At 61.0% G+C, this 18,120-nt stretch overlaps 6 protein-coding genes across 6 annotated transcripts; 5 read left to right on the forward strand and 1 right to left on the reverse strand.

Moving 5' to 3' along the window:
- The first annotated feature begins 246 nt into the window (after positions 1 to 246).
- HETIRDRAFT_412753 (uncharacterized protein) lies at positions 247 to 1,408 on the forward strand. Its single transcript, XM_009555014.1, has 3 exons — positions 247 to 293; positions 358 to 1,144; positions 1,214 to 1,408. Exons 2-3 carry the CDS (start codon positions 432 to 434, stop codon positions 1,257 to 1,259), a joined length of 759 nt encoding a protein of 252 aa, XP_009553309.1. The 5' UTR covers positions 247 to 293; positions 358 to 431; the 3' UTR covers positions 1,260 to 1,408.
- An 864-nt stretch (positions 1,409 to 2,272) lies between these two features.
- On the forward strand, positions 2,273 to 4,982 carry HETIRDRAFT_482638 (uncharacterized protein; the record flags this gene model as incomplete). The annotated part of the gene is made up of 6 exons (XM_009555015.1): positions 2,273 to 2,489; positions 2,545 to 3,112; positions 3,223 to 3,692; positions 3,750 to 4,097; positions 4,152 to 4,579; positions 4,626 to 4,982. 6 exons carry the CDS (start codon positions 2,273 to 2,275, stop codon positions 4,980 to 4,982), a joined length of 2,388 nt encoding a protein of 795 aa, XP_009553310.1.
- A 753-nt stretch (positions 4,983 to 5,735) lies between these two features.
- On the forward strand, positions 5,736 to 6,704 carry HETIRDRAFT_456358 (uncharacterized protein; the record flags this gene model as incomplete). The annotated part of the gene is made up of 2 exons (XM_009555016.1): positions 5,736 to 5,912; positions 5,976 to 6,704. The coding sequence occupies 2 exons, from the start codon at positions 5,736 to 5,738 to the stop codon at positions 6,702 to 6,704; spliced, it is 906 nt and encodes a 301-aa protein (XP_009553311.1).
- A 700-nt stretch (positions 6,705 to 7,404) lies between these two features.
- Positions 7,405 to 8,566, forward strand: HETIRDRAFT_456359 (uncharacterized protein; the record flags this gene model as incomplete). The annotated part of the gene is made up of 4 exons (XM_009555017.1): positions 7,405 to 7,636; positions 7,703 to 7,887; positions 7,953 to 8,380; positions 8,464 to 8,566. The coding sequence occupies 4 exons, from the start codon at positions 7,405 to 7,407 to the stop codon at positions 8,564 to 8,566; spliced, it is 948 nt and encodes a 315-aa protein (XP_009553312.1).
- A 1,164-nt stretch (positions 8,567 to 9,730) lies between these two features.
- Positions 9,731 to 11,257, reverse strand: HETIRDRAFT_332300 (uncharacterized protein; the record flags this gene model as incomplete). The annotated part of the gene is made up of 5 exons (XM_009555018.1): positions 9,731 to 9,962; positions 10,073 to 10,221; positions 10,332 to 10,684; positions 10,757 to 10,892; positions 10,964 to 11,257. 5 exons carry the CDS (start codon positions 11,255 to 11,257, stop codon positions 9,731 to 9,733), a joined length of 1,164 nt encoding a protein of 387 aa, XP_009553313.1.
- Positions 11,258 to 11,857: 600 nt separating this feature from the next.
- Positions 11,858 to 17,433, forward strand: HETIRDRAFT_482640 (uncharacterized protein). Its single transcript, XM_009555019.1, has 8 exons — positions 11,858 to 12,131; positions 12,201 to 12,298; positions 12,374 to 12,868; positions 13,543 to 13,851; positions 13,963 to 14,306; positions 14,387 to 15,764; positions 15,836 to 15,919; positions 15,981 to 17,433. The coding sequence occupies exons 1-8, from the start codon at positions 11,864 to 11,866 to the stop codon at positions 16,929 to 16,931; spliced, it is 3,927 nt and encodes a 1,308-aa protein (XP_009553314.1). The 5' UTR covers positions 11,858 to 11,863; the 3' UTR covers positions 16,932 to 17,433.
- Positions 17,434 to 18,120: the final 687 nt, after the last annotated feature.

The following is an 18,120-nucleotide window of genomic DNA, read 5'->3' on the forward strand; positions in this document are numbered from 1 at the left end:
ACGGTTGTTGAAGTAAGTATGTACATTGTACTGTCCCGAGCGTTGACAGCGTTGACCTCCCTTGGAGCTTGGAAATGAATCAAGCCTCCAAATTGTTCAAACTTGAGCTCGATGGTTGGCTCGGCCGATCGAGGCGTCACTGGGTATGAGACGAGATCCCGGCTCTTCCGGACTCCGAGGCACGCAATCCTGCCGAAATAATAAGCTGCACACTAGCAAGCTGCTTTCCGCTTCCCAACCGTGAAGCTTGCCGTTCGGACGCGCCAGTGCGGCTTTCAAAAAGGTGCAGAAAGGTGCCGCAGTTTCCGCCTTATACACAGTGCACGCTACTCACACGCTCTCTCCTACTTGCACTAGCTTCGAAAACACCGTAGATGTACCACCCACTTCTTCCAGCATCGACAATGAGATGGACAGCATCTCTGCATTCAATGAAGCACTGCACTGTCTTACCGATACCGAGTATAGCACACCATTTGCTGAGAAATTCTAACCATGCTCCATACCGCCAACACCTTACTACCCTGCGCGCACTTTCTACTACAGCCGCCTCTCCTCTCTCAACCACCACCCTCTCGTCCAAACCTACCATTTCTCCCCCAACGACAGACGCACCCGAAAGCTTGGCCCTCATCTATCAAGGCCCGCTCGCGCCCACATTCAAGCGCCTCAAGATCTTCTCCTTGTCCTCTCTCACGCTCTCCTTCCTGCTCTCGCCCTTCATTTTCATCATTGAGTCGGGGCTCCCGCTCTCGGCCCGCGCAGCACTTGCAGGCATCGCGATCGGCACGAGCGGCGTGTCGACCGCGCTCGTGAGCTGGTGCGGGCAGCCGTACGTCACCGCGATGCACCGTGGGGCGGCGGACGGAGTGCTCGAGCTCACGACGCTCACGCTCGCGCTGCACTCGCGGGTCACGCGTGTCTACGACCCGGCATTCCTGGAGGACGCAACTAGGCCGTTCGCGCGATGGTCGCTCGCGAGCGCGGTGCAGCTGCCGAGCGGCGAGGCGCGCATGCCGGCGGTGGGGTCGGAGGAGACGGTGTCGGAGACGACGGACGCGAAGGGGAATGTGCTTGGGCGGTGGGTGGTGACGTGGGCGGAGAACGGGGAGGGAAATTGCAGGGCGGTGGGACAAGTGGTCAGGTGAGCGGTCGTTTTTCTGTTCTGGAGGCGCGCGCACGTTGGCAGCTGTGCTGAACGTTTGACCGGCAGGCACTTCAACGTGCACGAGGAGCTGCTGGACACCCCCGTTCGATAGCATCTCTTCGCGTGCTCGGTAAAGCTGAACACGTATTTCTTCTGTCTTCCATTCCATTCTGCACACCGCCTGGCTCTCGCTTTCGATGTGTCTGGAGTGGGAATGTGGAATCCGGTCTTGTTTGTGATGTAATATGATCGCTCCCATCCATGTGTGTTTCGGGGATCGTCGGTGTAGGCCGACGGGGACTGGCCGGTGGCAAGGTAATGAAGGGGAGATGGACCGGATGGTGAGTGATTATTGGAAGGATCTCCGGGCTGCGCTGTTGTTCCTATTCCTTAGTCAATGGAAGTGTTGGGTACTGTTGGGTATTGCATCCAGGTGCGTCTTTCTCGTTCCAATTTGCGAGCTCTCATGTCAGAGCGTCTGTTGACGCGGTGAGTCCGTCAGTCTGAGTTCTCTGCAAGACATATTTTCCCTGTGAACTCCTGCGAGATGCAGACGCGTGTACGCGTCGGGTCACGTGTATGAACTGTCACGAACATGACTAAGCAAAAAAAATCCCTCTTTTTTTCATCCCTTTTTCGCACATGCTGAGCCGATTGCCAGATATTGGTCAAGACAATGAGCATGAGTTCAGTGCAATTCTGGTAAAGAACCGACGAAGAAACATTGCGAGCAAGCTCGAACGAACTAAGATTTTACGTTACGTCCGGGACGACGCGGACGCCACGAGCTGCAGGGCCGACGCATGTGCATGGACTCGCATGGGATGACGCAAAAGACGCAATTTCTCTTCATTTTTCTCGACGACGGAACACGGAAGCTGCAAATTGCCCTAGATTGCCATGGGCACTCGGATCCAGCCTCCTTGTCCGGGTGTGCCTGGCCCGCGCTCTCTTAGGCCATGGCCTGTTCATTCGGTTCTAGATAGCACCCTCTTGCTCACCTCCTCTTCCGCACATCGCACCACAGCGCCCAACAACGTCCCTGATTTTCAGTGCTATCTCACAGCCCAGAGCATCGCTCGAGAATAACACCACACACTCTGTTGGCAATTCCACGATACCATAATGACCACCAAGACGCACAAGAACAATCTTTCTATCTGCCTCACCGAATCTGTTGTTTTCTTACGATCCTCAGACTTTACTGGCAGGCGTCACTCGGCGAGCGATGTGTCTCCGGCGCTCTTGCGCGGGCTGTTGACCTTGAACCTCGTCAAGCCCACGAGGATTTCAAGTATCGAAATAGAGCTTCAGGGGAAATCTGCGACAAGCTGGCCGGAAGGTATGTACACTACTTCCTGGGATCGGGCATGCTTCATTTACACCTAGCGTCGTAGGTGTTGGCGCACGGCGCACGGAAGTGACAGAAGAACATAAAATCTTCTCCGCCACACAAGTTTTCTTTCGTGCGCCCTCGACGCCGTCTTCGTCCATCCGACGTGCCCTCTCCGTTGGGCCAGGCCTGTCTTTCTACCGAGATGAGCTCGAGCACACCGACAGTTCCCCAGAACGCGATCACGATCCTGATAGCACGCGCGACCGTTCGCGCGACTATTTCACAGGAGTGCCACGCCGTCAAACCCACGCTCCTGATGGCGCAGGCGGCGTGGACGAAATTGTGCGGCGTGGAAGGGACACGGCGCGACGGCGCCTGAGTGCCGACCGGACCATCTTCCAACGCGACCCTGTCCTGCATCGGACGAACTCGCGCTCGCCGACCCCACTCTATACACCGCCGATGCTCTCCCCGCCGAGCCAGCCCGCGTTCGCGATAGATTCGGTCCCGCCGACGCCGCGCAGTGGACGCTCGTCCACAAGCCATTTCCTCCCACTGCATAGAATGGAGGAGATCCCGAGCGACCTCGAATTCGTTCCACGAGACGCGAACCGGTCCCAGTCACGTACGTTTTTTTATATCATTATTAGAGGATCTCACACGGTCTTTTTGTCATATGTATGTATGGCTCGTTGAACATGATGCATGTTGCAGGTCCGTCTTCGCGCTCACGGATGAGGCCCGCCGAGTCGTCGGCGTCAAGTTTCCGCTCCCACCTTGATACATCGCTTTCACGCCCCGTCAGTATTGATGAGGACCTGCATTCCCATGCCGCGGAGCGCTCCATGCCGGTGTCCCCCGTTCGTGGGTCGCGGGAGCCGAGCACGGATCGCGGGCGCAAGGTCGCGAGGTTCAGCCTGAGCGCGGTGTCGAATGTGATTCTGGATGCGGTCAAGGAGCGGGTGAGGTCGAGCTCGCCGAGGACGTTCGACAGGGGTGCGAGCGTGGATCAGCGGGAGGCGAGTCGGGGACGGACGTTTGACAAGGGGAAGGGAAAGGAGAAGGAGAAAGAGAAGGAGTCGACGTGGAGTCATCTGTATCATACGAAGGAGAAAACGACGACGGCGTTTGGGAAGGTGGGGGAGGTGCTTGGGTTGGACCTCGAGGAGCACAAGGAGTTTGGAGATGGTTGGAGGGAGTATAAGGCTGGTACGCTCTCTTGACTTCTCATTATTGGTAGGTGCTCATGATCACGTGGAACTGCAGGGACGTACACGTTTCCGATATCCTTTGCGATTCCATTGAATATGCCTCCTTCATTGGAATGCGATTATGGATCAGTGTCTTGGCGGCTCAAAGCACAGGTGCATCGACCGGGCGCGTTCACCACGAAATTGACTGCACTTCGAGACGTCGTGATCGTTGCGTCCCCCAGCGACGACGACACAGAGGATACAGAGAACATCATTGTTGAGCGGTTCTGGGATAATCAGTTGCAATACCTGCTCTCCATCTCCGGCAGGATGTTCCACATTGGGGGCACGATACCTATTCACATGAGCTTCTTGCCCATGGCCAAGATGAAAATTCACCGTCTATCCGTGATCCTTGAGGGTGCGCATCGACATTGTTCTGACTAATCTCATTCGTCTGATGTGCGTGTTGTAGAGCGAGTAGACTACTATGTGCAAATGAAGCGCTCCGCACGGTCCGAGCAAACAAACCGGTTCGCGCTCCTCATGCTCAAGAACGCGGACAAGAATGGTCCTTCCATCCTCCCGCTCGTCTCTGATGACCCTCTCGCGTTCATGGACTCGCCGCTACACGCACTGCTTGGGCCCGATGACGACGCGTCAGAAATGGCATCGAGCTTGATGGGCCCTGGCCCGTGGTCGTTTCACACGACGCTCAAGCTACCGACCGCGTGTGGACTGCTGCATTTCACGAATAAGAACAGGAAGAGTAACATCCAGATCGCACACACGCTCAAGATCGTTATTCGGGTCGAGCGTGGGGACGATCTGCATATCGATCCGAAGACCGGCAAGCGGAAGCTGTTCGATATCGTCGTGCAGACGCCGGTACACATCCTCTCTGTAAGCCCTTGTTTTCTCATGCCTTTGGCCATGGGCGGACTTACAGGCGTCTACGCAGTGCCTGTGCAACTCGGAACACACGTCTCTCCCGCGGTACTCTGAGGCGCTCGAGGAGTCTTTCCCACAGGTGCGCTCCTGCGCGTGCCCTGTCAAGCGTCGCAAGCAATCCGTCGTCCCTCCGTCGCCGCCATCCTCCGGGCTCCTCGAGCGCACCATTTCGCGCATGTCGAGCGACTCAGGTGCATCGCTCGCTGAGGTTACTGCCGCTCCCCACTCGCGCGTTGGGACATTGTTCGACCAAAACGTCGTATACGAGCGCCTGATCACGGGGCAGCAGAGCGAGAGCGGGGAGGCGCCGCCGGCGTATGTGGCAGTGGCGCGACCGACGATGGTCGTGTTGTGATAGGTGTGTCGGATGCGGGTCGGCATTCCCGCGTCTTAATTTTCGTTCTCGGTGGTGAACCTCTTTTTGTATTGGATCTGCACGCCTTTGTTCTTACCTTGCTTTTTCTTCTGTCGGCCAAGTTTGTTTGTTTTTGGAGAGACTCTCGCACTAATCGTTATTTTGTTCTTGCCAGTTTCTAATAATTCGCCATGTACGTCCGCCGATCGTGATATACTCTGTAGCCCTTTGATCTTCTCTCTTTCTCTCTTCTCTATTTATAGGTGCCTTATGCTCCATTCAGTACCCCAGTCTCGCTCATCGACATCGTATATACTCACCCGCACGCACACATGTGACATCCTGTATTGTTGAAAATTTATACGTAGGCAGCGTTCATTGGGTAGTAGAATTGAGTGCGCAGTGTCACTCGTACGTGGTCCCATGCCTCTTCTTTCTATATGGGACTATCCGCGAAGCTCTTCTCTGCGCAAAGGTCGCAGCCTTGATTCATGCGCACTTCATTGTGCACAGCAGCTGCGTAATGCTCGCTTCCTTGCCATCGATTTTTCGAGCCTGGTATAAGAGTGTCTCAGTAGTTGGTCGACTTACCTGTTCGACCTTCTGTCTCTCTCTTCATTGAACTTTTTTTTCCGACACTCTTCTAGAATGAAAGGATTCAATCTCGAATCCCCCCCAAGGACTCCCCCCAGTCTTCCATCAACATCAACATCAACATGTCCTCATGTCCCTCCATTCCTATCTCGCCCACAGATGCCCGTTCCCACTGAAGTATCTGCATCTCTAGCTCAAACCCCTCCTTACCGACCCCCACCACCCTTTCACACCGCTACATCTTCAGTGACTCCTTTGCCTCCTTCGACACCTTCGCCTATAGGACATCCTGCGGGTGTACCTCCCACGGCGTATACACGGCAAGAAGGGTACTTCGTGAGTAAATCCGCTGCGCAATGAAACGCCTCGTTGATGGATATATCTGTTTCTGTTTCGCAGCCCCCTGGGCCCACAGTGCCTATGTTACGGCCTGACGTTTCTCCCGGATGGGGGCCGTATGTGACTCTCCCGCAACTCCGACTTTATCCATTCTATGCACCATTCAGTCAATCTGTCCCATTCACCGGGGCGATGCTTCCATTCTCATATCACGGCCCGCAGCCGCCTACGTTGGCTCGTTGGCTCAAACCTTCGAAGGCGGAGCGCAAGCGTTTAAAGGCGGAGCGCAAGCGTTTAAATGCGATCCAGGTTGAAACAACGCGGCTGCAGGGAGTTAAGGACTGGCTAGAGAAGTACAACGGTGCTGCCACGGACACGGACAATGAGGCCTCCGAAAAGGCTGCCGCGAGTGAAAAGATAAACGTTCCCGCTGCCGACATTGCTACCGCTATGGCTGCGCGCGCTGCCAACGTGGCTGCCCGTCATGCCGTTGCTACCGCCATTCGTGCCGACACTGTTGCCTATCGTGCCTTTGCTACCGCTGTCGATGCTGCCGGTGCTGCCGTTGCTGCTGCCGACGCCGCCTTGAAGGCTGCTGCCGATGCTGTTGCCGCCGCTGCCATGAGAGATATGGAAAAGCAGAACAGTGAGATTGTGACGAAGCCGGCCGACAATGATGTTAACCAGTCTCTCGAGCACACCGTTGAGGAGATGGCAGCTGAGCAGGATGGACCACGACACGAGCTATCAGATCTCCATACTGAAGAGGACGAACGCAGTGCCGCTTAACGGAAGAGATAAGTTATGGTATGTTCATGTCCTCCCCGCATCATCGCATCGTTCGAGAGTATATGCCTATTGTCTAATGGTCACTGTCTTCTCGTTTGATGTAGATATAACCCTGGATTCCTTTTCAGTTCATGTCGATCTGCAAAATAAGCTCGACAACTTGAACTCGTCGGATGCCCTCTGCCTCGAACTGTGTGATACTAGATGGTATTCGCGGTATATGTTCCCGAATTATAGCCCGGACGGACTGTTACCGATTTTCGCGCTGGTGTCACGGAGGCGTGTTCGTAGCCTCTGCCTCTGCCCTATGATCAATTGTCTCACCCGCTCCCAAGGGCTCCTCGATTTTCGTTCGTTATTTCTTCGAGAGAACACGTGCACGAAGACATGCGTTCCCCCTTCTCTCTTGTATTGTTGAAATCTACACGCACATGACATTCATTGGCGAACAATTCGAGTGCACGACACGTTTCGTACGTGGTATCATGCCCACTTCCATAAAATTGCAAAAATATGTTCTGTGCATAGAGCGCGTCTAGGTCCACTCCACGCGCGCTTCGCTGCTCGGCGCAGCTGAACTCGTGTCTTCCATTGAATCTTGAAGCCGTTATAAGGCTTGAACGTGTCGATAGCCTTATCGCCTGCTCTCATACTACGACCTTTCACTCAGCAGAAGGGTTTCCTGACACTACTTGACACAATGAACACCTTTTCTAGTGCAGTTCCATCGAAGTCGGCTTGGGCCCGCGGCCCTCCTCGTACTATATTGGCAACATCGTCGTCTCAGCAGCCGCCCAGGCCTCCCAGCGCCACGCCCGGTGCAGCGGCCAATCTACGCTCGACGCACCCTCGCCGATCGCGCGCGCCAGCAGAGGGCGTATCCATCCAACACGGGCTCAGCGTCCCACGCAGCACCAGCGCCGCCAAACCCGGTGCGTCTCGAGCCCGCGTCCCATATGCACGACATGGGCCGTGTTGACGATATCGGGGGTGTCCAGTCACGTTTGGCTCGATAGACGACGCCCCGACGCCCACTCCCGCGTCGCTGCTGGCGTGGTCGCGGCCGCCCAAGGCGGTCTTATCCGCAGGCAAACCGCGCGCTCGCCTCGCCAGGTCCACCCCTCATCCCCAGCCCCCCCGCACACGCGCGGGAAGCACCGCGCGCACGCTGGCGCCCGTCTGGGTGCGCATGGGAAACGTGAGTCTGCCTGCCCGCTCGCTCGTGTGCTTGCGCGCTGCGGCGCCGAGGCCCCGAGGGCTGCGCCGATCGCCGCTGACGTCGTCCCGCAGGGCGCTGGGCACGCGATGCCCGCGGAGCAGCTCATCCCGTGCGTGCTGGAATGGGACCAGCACGCGGAGCAGGGCCCTTTGCTCCCTCCGCACAGGAACACCGCGTCCCCGTCCTACGCCGCCAACGCCACCGTGCGGCCGGGCCCCAGCCCTCGTCGTCTCAGCGCGCACGCGCCCGCCTTCGTCCCCAGCGAACTAGAGCCCAGCCTGGAATATCGAGTCCACGCAGGGCCCGCGGCCGTCACGCGGCCGCTGTCGGCACCGCGCACACCCTCCGCTCTGGCCACCGCCCGGTTCATCGACGATATCAAGGCGATCCCGTACCCCGCGGGCGTGCGGCGCCCCTTGGCAGCGCTCAACCGGAACGCGCAGAAGGGCAAGTTCCGGTGCGTGTCCCGCGTCCACGCCGTCTCTGCGCGCATCAGATTCCCGGACTGAGCCCCACCTGCCCGTCCGCCGTGCGCTCCAGGTACGACCGCGCGTTCCTGCTGCAGTTCGCGTCGCTGTGCGTGGACATGCCCGACGGGCTGCCGGCGGCGCTCGACGCGCTCCGCCTCGCTCCTAGGACCTAGGCCGACGCGCGACGCCGCGTGGGCCTGATCGAGGGCGACGCCGGCACCTGCCCAGTTCGGGTTTGTTGCGTCGGGCCCTGGGATGCAGATCGCAGCGAGCGAGGGCGAGTGTCTGGTGTGCGAGAACCCCGCGGAGCGGGCGACGTGCAGTGGCCCGTCGTCGAGTGCGCGGTATTAGGCCGATGCGTGCGCTGCTTCGCACTGATATACCTAGCCCCACATACTCGTCTCTCTTGTCTCTTGTCCGTGTCGCTATATACGTGTGTATGTACGGGTCGTATGCAGGCCGCGATCGCGGCAGATCGGCTCATTGCACTTAAGTTACTGTTGATCAATGATTACTGTAGTGGTGATCAGTTCTCGAATCGATCTTTCGTGAGTTGCCACTGGGTTGCCTTAGGTTTACATGTGCGACAGTACGAGTACCTCCGGAGAGCCGGGAGCCTAGCTCACGGCCGCGGCGCTCGTCCAGGTGCCCCGCGCGCGCGTGCACGATAGTCCGCGAGCGCCAGGAGCTAGCAGGTGCGCGCCCCCCTCCAGCACTGACTGCACAGCAGCGAGAAACGGGAACGACAACAACCGGAGTAAGCGTTCCGCGCGCCGCGTCTAAGATACGCGGAACGTGCTCGGAACGTGGACGTAGACGTAGACGTCGTGGTCCGTCGCACCCACGGCACTTACGCGCTTACATACATACATACATACATGCATGCATACATATAGAACAAAAGGAGGGGCTGCTCGGGCCTTGTCGACGAGCGTGAGCGGCTGAGATTGGCGAGCGCCGAGCGCCGAGCGCCGCGATCGAACCTGCCAGCGAGCGTGCGTGCGTCTGCGTGCGTTGGCGACGGACATAACGCGCCAGCCCTCCTGCTTACTGCGTACGTGCGTGCGTGCGTACGTACACGGCCTCGCGGGGACACGCCCCACGCAAAATAAATCGTGCGTCGTAGCACAGTCTCGTACAGTGTCATTCAACCGGGCGATGTACCCGCCGACCCACATCGACCCACACGAGTAGACCCACATCCACCGGCGCAGTATAGCGTAGGATACTCGCAGTAATATGTAGTATATACGGCGGGCCGCGGCGTACCGCAGGTGCTGTGCAGTGCTGTGCAGTCAGCGCAGGCCGGCGCGTGGTCCGTGCGGATCGCTCGCAGCTCACTCGTCCTCCGCGCCCGCGGGGCGCGCAGGGTGCGCGTCGAGGCCCCACGCGAGCCATGCGGCCGGCTGGGGCCGCGCGGCGTCGGCGGCTTCGGCGTTGGAGTCGGCGATGGAGTCGGTACCAGGATCCGGGCCGGCGCCGGGGAGCTTGATGCCCCACGTGATGGCGTAGTGCGCGAGGACGAGGTCGAGCTCTTCGATTTCGTCGAGGAGCTCGAGGGTCGAGAGGCTTTTTGTGTTCAGATCCGGGGGAGCGAATATTTAGAAATAAAATAAAATAAAAAAGGATGAATATATATATATATATATATATAATGAAAGATAGGGGAAGGGGCGCACCGCTCGAGCTCGGGGCGGGGGGTGTAGTCTGCGCGGATCTCGCGCAGGGTGAGTGCGTGGGCGGCGGAGAAGCCGAGGCGGAGGAAGCGCTGCGGGAGGGAGGCGCGCGTGGGGTAGGGGTCTGCGCCGGGGAGGGCGACGCCGCGGGACTGCGGGGACGCGGACGGGGGGGAATGAAGAGATGGGGTGGAGGTGGGTGAGACGAGGGTATGTGTGTGAGACAAGGGTATGCGTGTGAGAGAGGGGTATGTGCGCTTACGCGGAGGTTGTTGAGCATGACGCGGCCGAAGGCGTCGGTGAGGCCGAACATCTCGTAGACGATGCAGCCTAGGGCGCCGGTGTTTGAGTTGGATCCCGTGCTAGGGCTGGGGCTGGGGTTGGGGCCGGTGCAGTAGTCCGCGAACCAGCGGATGAGGGCGTCGGAGGCGGAGGGGTGCATGTAGACGAGCACGCATTCGAAGAGGAGGAGCGTGGGGAGGTGCGGAGAGAGCAAGGGCGGGGACGTGGGGGAGGCCGTGGTGAGGACGGACGCGAGGCTCGTTTCGGGCGGGAGCCGGAGGTCGACCGGGAGGAGGTTGTATACGTCGGAGCGCAGCGCGGTGCCGCCTGCGGCTAGATCGCGGGATCGGGGGGGAAGTGGCTCAGATCTGTGCATAGGGCGCGACGGAGAGAGAGCGGGCTGACCGAGGGAGACGGACTCGGGGCTGCCGAGCGGCGCGCTGAGGAGCGGACTCTTGCGGATGGCCATCGCCTTTTTGGACGTGACCTCCGGAAAGTCGAGCTCGAGGTAGCGCGCGACGCGGTGTGCGTGGGGGCCCGTCTGTGGGGCAGGGCGATGCGGGGCGGTCAGCGCTGTGGTGACGATGACGGCGGCGGCGGCGGGGGACGCACCTGGAGGCGCCAGAAGCGCGTGTCGCTGCCTGCACCGAGGCTGACGATTTGGACGGCGGAGTGGGCGGGGGCGGCGCGGATCCAGCGGTCGACGAGGGCATCGATGGCGCGGGCGCGGAGGTAGGTGCCGACGTTGATGAGCGGGGGGCGCGGGGGCTGGAGGTGGGGGCGGGGGACGAGCGGGGCGATGTAGGGGTCGTCGAGGTAGCGCTTGCGGACGGCGGAGAGGCGTGCGAGGGCGGCGTCTGTGTCTGTGGCGCGGACGGGGGCGTCGGGGTCGGACGGCGGGAGCATGGCCGTGCAGCAGCGGGCGGGGGAATGACAGAGGAGCGCGGTGGGTCGGGGTCCCCGGGTCCAAGGACAGGGTGGCCGGGGCCGCGGCACATGAGTTTCTCGCGGGTGGTCGGCGGACGTGCTCTTGCTCGTCAACGTCCAGCATCAGGACCGACTCTGGATTGGACCTGCTCGTCCATCCTCCCGCCCCTCCTCTTCACCCACCCCGTAGCTAGTTAGCTCGCCTGCTGGCAGGTCAATTCTCGAAAAGACCCAACCGCACGCGCCCCAGATCCACAAAAATCAGTTCGCTTTCGACAGCTCAAGCTCGCCAGTTCGTGCGTTTTTCATCTCCTTTTTCTTCCCTCCCTCCCCCCCTCCCCGCCCCCGGCGTCGCTGCCATTTTACCTCGATTTTTCCCCATTTATCGTCGCTGCACATGCGGCGTCGTGGGCTGTGCCAAGGTCCGGCGTGTCAGGATAGGGATCGGCTGCACGGCATGCCACACTCCTCTTCCTGTCGTCGCCAGGGCAGGCATCCGCCGTGCCCGCGCTCAACCCTTCTCCACCTCTCCCTCCTCCTGCGACCCTCGCTCACCCCCCTCGTCGCTCCTTGTCTCCGCACAGAATGAGCAAATCTTCTACTGCAACTGCACCAAAGATTCCTTCCCAGCTTCCGTCAAAGTCTGCCTGGGCTCGGGGCCCTCCTCCGCACACATCGACAGCATCCTCCTCGCGCTCGCAGTCCCCTGCCCCCGCCAACGTCACCTCCCCAAATGGCACCTCCTCAAATTCTCACCCGACCCACTCGCGCCGTCCGAGCACCCTCGGCCAGGGCGTGTCCATAAAGGATGGCATCAACATACCACGCAACTCGGCCGGCGCTGCCAAGTCTGGTGCGCATCGCTTCCCCCCCTGTCTCTCCCCCTCCTCGCCCCCTTGCTGACGCTCTGTAGCATCCCCAGTGACATTCGGCTCCATCGACGACGCACCGGTGCCCATCTCCTCCTCGCCCGCGTCCGCGCCGGCGGTCAAGGCCGAGACCGTAAAGTCGTTCGGGTCCGTCGCCGTTCAAAACGGCACATCCACTGCCGCCAGCAAATCCGCCTTCACTAGCCGACCCACGTCGCTCCCTCAGACCCCTTCAAATCCTTCCTCGGACCCCTCCCCGACGACCACCTCCGCACCCCCGCCTCCCTCGACGCCCTCGGCAGTCACAAAAATAGACCGCAAGAGCATTGCGAAACTCTTCCAGGGGCCGTCCCTGGCCTCGAAGCCCCCGTCCGAGAGCGCGCCCTCACCGTCGACACGGCCCATGTCTTTGCCACCACAATCGCATCAGGGGTCTTCTCAGGGGCAGCCCTACTCGCCCCCGACGTTCACCCCGCGCTCGCAGGCGCAAAACGGGAGCAGCAACGGCGCTCCCCCGCGCTCGCCGGTATACCCGCGCGCGATGACGAACGGAACGAGCGGCGGAGTCAACATGAGCGGGCGGCCATCGACCGGTCCTGGGGGCCCTGGACCCATGCCCACCGGCATGCCCAGTCCTCGCCTCACCCCCCACCAGCACCAGCACCCAGGGCCCCCCGCGGGCCTGCCGCCCGCGGCGCCGATGTGGCCGCAAACGTACTACGTAAGTCGACTTGCCGCGTCCTCGCGCGTCGCTTCCTCGCTGACATCGCTTCGCAGTACCCCCCGTACGGGATGCCCGCGGAGCAGTACATGACCTACTCGCCCGGATGGGCGCAGCACCCGCTCCCGCCGCAACACCAGGGCCCGCCGCATCATCCACCGCCGGGGCCTCCGGGTCCGCCCAACTCGGTGATGCCCATGTCCCCGCGCAACCCTCCTCCTCCATTACAGGCGCCCGGCACGCCGACTCCCTCCCACGCCCTCCCGCTCCCCGTCCACCCCTCACAGCACGCACCTCCGTCACACCCCCCGCCACGCAACATCACGTCCCCGCCGCCCACGCCATCCACGGCGGGCGGCGGCCCGGGTCCTCGCCTGAACACGAACGCGAGCGCGTTCGTGCCTGGGAAGAAGATCTCGATCAAGGACCCGCATGGCCAGGAGGTGAACTTCGAGTCGCTGAAGCGCTCGCAGCCGGGCGCGGGGCCAGCGGGGCCCGGCGTAGGCATGGGGCTTGCTGGCCCGCAGCCGCCGGCGTCGCCGATCGGGTTCAAGCAGGACAGGAAGCGGACGACGTCGGTGCGGATCGAGAGCCCGCAGGACAAAGAGCAGCGGCTCGCGAGGGAGCGGCGGATAGCGGACGAGCAGGCTAAGGCGCTCGCGGAGAAGGAGAAGGCGGCGCGGGAGAAGGAGGAGAAGGAGCGCGCGGAGGTGGAGAGTCGGGAGCGGGAGAAGCGGGAGAAGGAGGAACGCGCGCGGAAGGAGCAGGAGCAGCTCGAGCAGGAGAAGGAGAGGGAGGCGCAGCGGAAGCGGGATGAGGAGGAGGCGCGGGTGCGCAAAGAGAAGGAGGCGGAAGAGGAGCGGGTGCGCAAGGAGAAGGAGGCCGAGGAGGCGCGGGTGCGGGCGCAGGAAGAGGAAAAGAAGCGGGCCGAGGAAGAGGAGCGGGCGCGCGAGGCGGAAGAGGCGGCGCGGTTGGAGAAGGAAGTTGCAGACAAGGCTGCTGCTGCTGCTGCCGCTGCCGCTGCCGTCGCCGTCGCCGCTGCGGAGGAAGAGCAAAAAGCAAAAGCCGCCGCTACCGCCGCCGCCGCTGAGGAGGCAGGGAGGGAAGACGGCGAGATCGACGACAAGGTCGCACCGATCACCGACAAGGCCGTCGTCGACTCGCCTCAGCCCGCGCACGCGACGCTTTCGTTCGCCAGTCAACGTGCCGCCGAGAAAGAGGCGCTCCGCATTGACACCAGTGCGCACCACCACGGCCCCGAGCCGAAGCGTCGTCCGGACCCGCTGAATCTCATCACCGGCGTCGCCGTGCCCGCGCCGCTGCCGTCTGCGCTGGCCACTGCGCGCATCATCGAGGACATCGGGACGATCCAGTATCCCGAGGGCGTTCGCAGCCCCAAGGTGGAGCTGAACGTGAATGCGCAGAAGGGCAAGTTCAGGTGCGTGATCCTGTCCGCTTTTTCGTTGTCAAATCTCTGTGTTGCTGACATCAACTTTGCTCGTCGATAAACATGATTAGGTACGATCGTGATTTCCTGCTGCAGTTCATGTCGATCTGTAAGGAGAAGCCGGATAACCTGCCGCCGTTGGATGCCATCGGACTCGAGCCGAGTGACCAGTCGACGTACAACATGGCCCGGGGTGGCTCTGGTCGTCGCCCTCCGTCAGGAATGGTCACCCCCGGCGGCGCGTCTCGTCAAGGGTCCGTCGGGCTCGGATTCCTCCCCAGCTCGATCGGCAAGTCCGGGCCGGGCAGCTCGTTCGCGATGGGTCAGTTCTCGACGTCGAAGCTCACGAGCGAGGAGCGCTTCGCGATGGCGTCGGGACGCTCGGTGTCGACGAGCGGCGCGGGCGGCATCATGCCGATGGGCGGACGGCCGTCGGCGCTCGTGCGCACGTCGAGTCAGGGCGGTCCCGGCACTGGGAAGGAGCGCGAGCGGATCCGGAGTCGGAGGGGCGAGAAGCGGCCGGAGACGAGTCGATCGAGCGTCGGCGGGCACCCGTCTTCGTCGGGGCAGTCGAATTCGTCGATGATGATGATGGGTCCCCCGCTGGACCCCGTCGCGCCGTTGGAGGCCTCCGCGAACCGGTGGGTCGCCGGGAGCACGCGCAGAGTGCAGGCTGTGGACTCGGACTCGCCCGAGGTCGTGGACCGCAAGGTGAAGGGCCTGCTGAACAAGCTGACGATGGAGCGCTTCGACTCGATCTCGGACCAGATCATCGCGTGGGCGAACAAGTCGGAGAAAGAGAAGGACGGACGGACACTGATCCAGGTGATCCGGCTCGTGTTCGAGAAGGCGACGGACGAGGCGACGTTCTCGGAGATGTACGCGCGGCTGTGCCGGAAGATGATGGAGCAGATCAGCGCGAAGGTGCAGGACGACGGGATCAAGAATGTGGAGGGCAAGCCGATCACGGGCGGGCAGCTGTTCCGCAAGTATCTGCTGAACCGGTGTCAGGAGGACTTCGAGCGCGGGTGGGTCGCGAAGGAGGTGGCCGCGGCTGCGGCTGCGAGCAAGGCAACCGAGGACGAGGCGGTCAAGGCCGCGCAGGACAAGGACAAGGAGGACGCGGGCGAGGGCGAGCTCTACTCGGACGAGTACTACGCGGCGCAGAAGGCGAAGCGGCGGGGCCTCGGGCTGATCCGGTTCATCGGCGAGCTGTTCAAGCTGCAGATGCTGACGGAGCGGATCATGCACGAGTGCATCAAGAAGCTGCTCGGCAACGTCGAGAACCCCGAGGAGGAGGAGATCGAGAGTCTGTGCAAGCTGCTGAGCACGGTCGGCCAGATGCTGGACACGCAGAAGGCGCACGCGCACATGGACGTGTACTTCTCGCGCATGAAGGAGCTGTGCAAGAGCCCGAACGTGAACTCGCGGATGCAGTTCATGCTGCAGGTGGGTTGCGACGCCACGCCTCGCGCGCGCACTGTTTTTTCTGTTTTTCTGACTGTTCGTTTGTCGCGTAGGATGTTCTCGAGCTGCGGGAGCGCAAGTGGATACCCCGAGTCAAGAGCGCGGCTCCGGCCACGATCGCCCAGATTCACGAGGCGGTGAGTGCGATCTCCACGCTCGTCCTCCGCGAACGTGCACTGACGGAGGATGCGTTGTCAGGCTGCCAAGGAGAAGGCCGCACAGGACAAGGAGACGCAACAGCGGATGAACATGTCCCGCACCGGCTCGCGCCGCGGAGGCGACCGCGGGGACTTCCATGTGGGCCCCGACGGTTGGACCGTCGCGGGCACCGCCGGTCCCCCAAGACAACCGCCCAAGGCCGGCGACCTCTCGAACTTTGGCAAGATCAGCAAGACGATGCCGATGTCTTTCGCGCCGGGCGGCGTGTTCGCGGGCAAGAAGGACAAGCCGCGCGAGGTGCCGCTCTCGCGGACGGCCTCGAGCCAGAACATGTTCTCGATGCTGAGCCAGAGCTCCGAGATCGCTGTGGACCCTACGGCGCCCAAGTCGAGCCGTCCGCCGAGCCGCAAGGCGAGCGTGGACTTTGGGCAGGCTGCTCCGGCTGAGACGCCCTTGCAGCGGAAGAGGCTCAATCTCCTGCCCCGCTCGGTGCCTATGGAGAGGTCGGAGTCGGCCCCCGCCGCTTCGGAGGCGAGCTCGGACGACGAGCAGGCTGAGGTCGCGGGCGCGCCGTCGATGTCCGAGGCCGACGCGAAGAAGAAGATCGGCGAGGACTTGAAGGAGTTCTTCACCATCCGGAGCATCGAGGAGGCCGAGTCGTACTTCAGCACCCTGCCGTCGGAGCACCGGTTCCGGCTCGTGGACAAGTTGGTGCTGTCGGCCGTGGAGCGGAAGCAGGAGGACGCGGAGCTCGTCGCGGCGCTGTTCGTGCACGCGCGCAAGCGGGACCTGTGCTCGCCGGCGTCGTTCGAAGAGGGCTTCACGGAGCTGGCGTCGCTGCTCGACGACTTGGTGTACGACGCGCCGAAGGCGTTCGAACTGACGGCCACCATGATGAAGGGCGCGGGCCTCGATGCAGACGAGGAGCGGCGGGCGCGGCTCGTGGGCAAGTCGGCGGACAGCGAGAGGTTGGTGGCGCTCTTGACATGACACTGCACGGCGCCGCGTCGTGCGGTGCTGGCGGTATAGACTCGAGCTTGGTTCATCGTTCCTTAGTTCATACGCATCGCAAGCCTCTTAATTCTTCATCTACATACGTACTCTCCTGCCGTAACTTCGTTCCGCCCTACTTGCTCCTTGCGCCTGCGTGATACACTTACCCCTCACGTCGTCGCCTGCTTTATATTCCCTGTCTCTCCGTCTCTCTCTCCGTCCGTCTCGCTCTCCGCTTTCCTCCTCCTTTCTCTTTTTGCTGCTTCTGCTTTTCATTTCAGTCACACAGTGTTGTTTTCTTTTACCGCCCGTCTCTTTTCTGTCTTTCTGTCTTTCCCTCCTTCGTTCTTCCTTCCTCCCTTTCTTGCAGGGTTGCTATGTATGTAACTTAGTGCGTATGATCAAGGCAGCCTTGAGACGCCGGTCGACGATAGTACTAGAGCGTGTGTTTTTAGATCTGGCATAGTTGGACAATGCATGCACCGAAGGTCTCCTCCCGAATCCGCGTTGTGAATGATCGAATAATCGATCGCGTGTTGAATGTTTGGACTTTTGAACTTTGACGAGCTTTGCGGGCGCCGGAGATATTTATGTGGTGGTGGATTGGCTGCCAGAAAGACGGTGAGATAACTGCGAGTGCAGCTCGGGCCCGCGGGATTTAATCCTACCTTTTGGGTGGACTAGTATCCTCTTAGGATCTCCAGCGCGTGCTGGGCTGCCATCGTCTGTGCAGCTGTCAAACCGACGCTAGAGCCCGAGGCGGTCGATTGGCCGTTGACTGTCGACGTCGAGACCAGTCGACGTCAAGATGCGCCAAGAAACTTGGAGAACTTACAGACAGCGGTCACGAAATGCATGGTCTGGCGACGGTAGTGTGTCATCTCAGTAAATGGATTTGCCCGATCAATTGGAGGTAATTGTTCAGTTCGCGAGGCCAGTCTCGAGAGAGGGCTTTTGGTGATGCTTTGGAGGACAGGTGGAGTGCCGCCTCACCTGTCATGGTCAAGACGGGTATGTATCAGTTGCTGAGCATTCCGAGGGCTGTGCGCTAAGGTGTGTGGACAAAGGCTCACACTGAACATCGATGAAACTTGTGAGGGTGTCCAGTGCAGGGTGATGAATGCTGGCAGATGGGCAGGTGAACGCCACAGAAAAGAAATTGGCGCTGTAGACACCGCATGACCGA

This window comes from Heterobasidion irregulare, assembly GCF_000320585.1.
Source record: "Heterobasidion irregulare TC 32-1 unplaced genomic scaffold scaffold_14, whole genome shotgun sequence".
Classification (NCBI taxonomy): Eukaryota; Fungi; Basidiomycota; class Agaricomycetes; order Russulales; family Bondarzewiaceae; genus Heterobasidion; species Heterobasidion irregulare.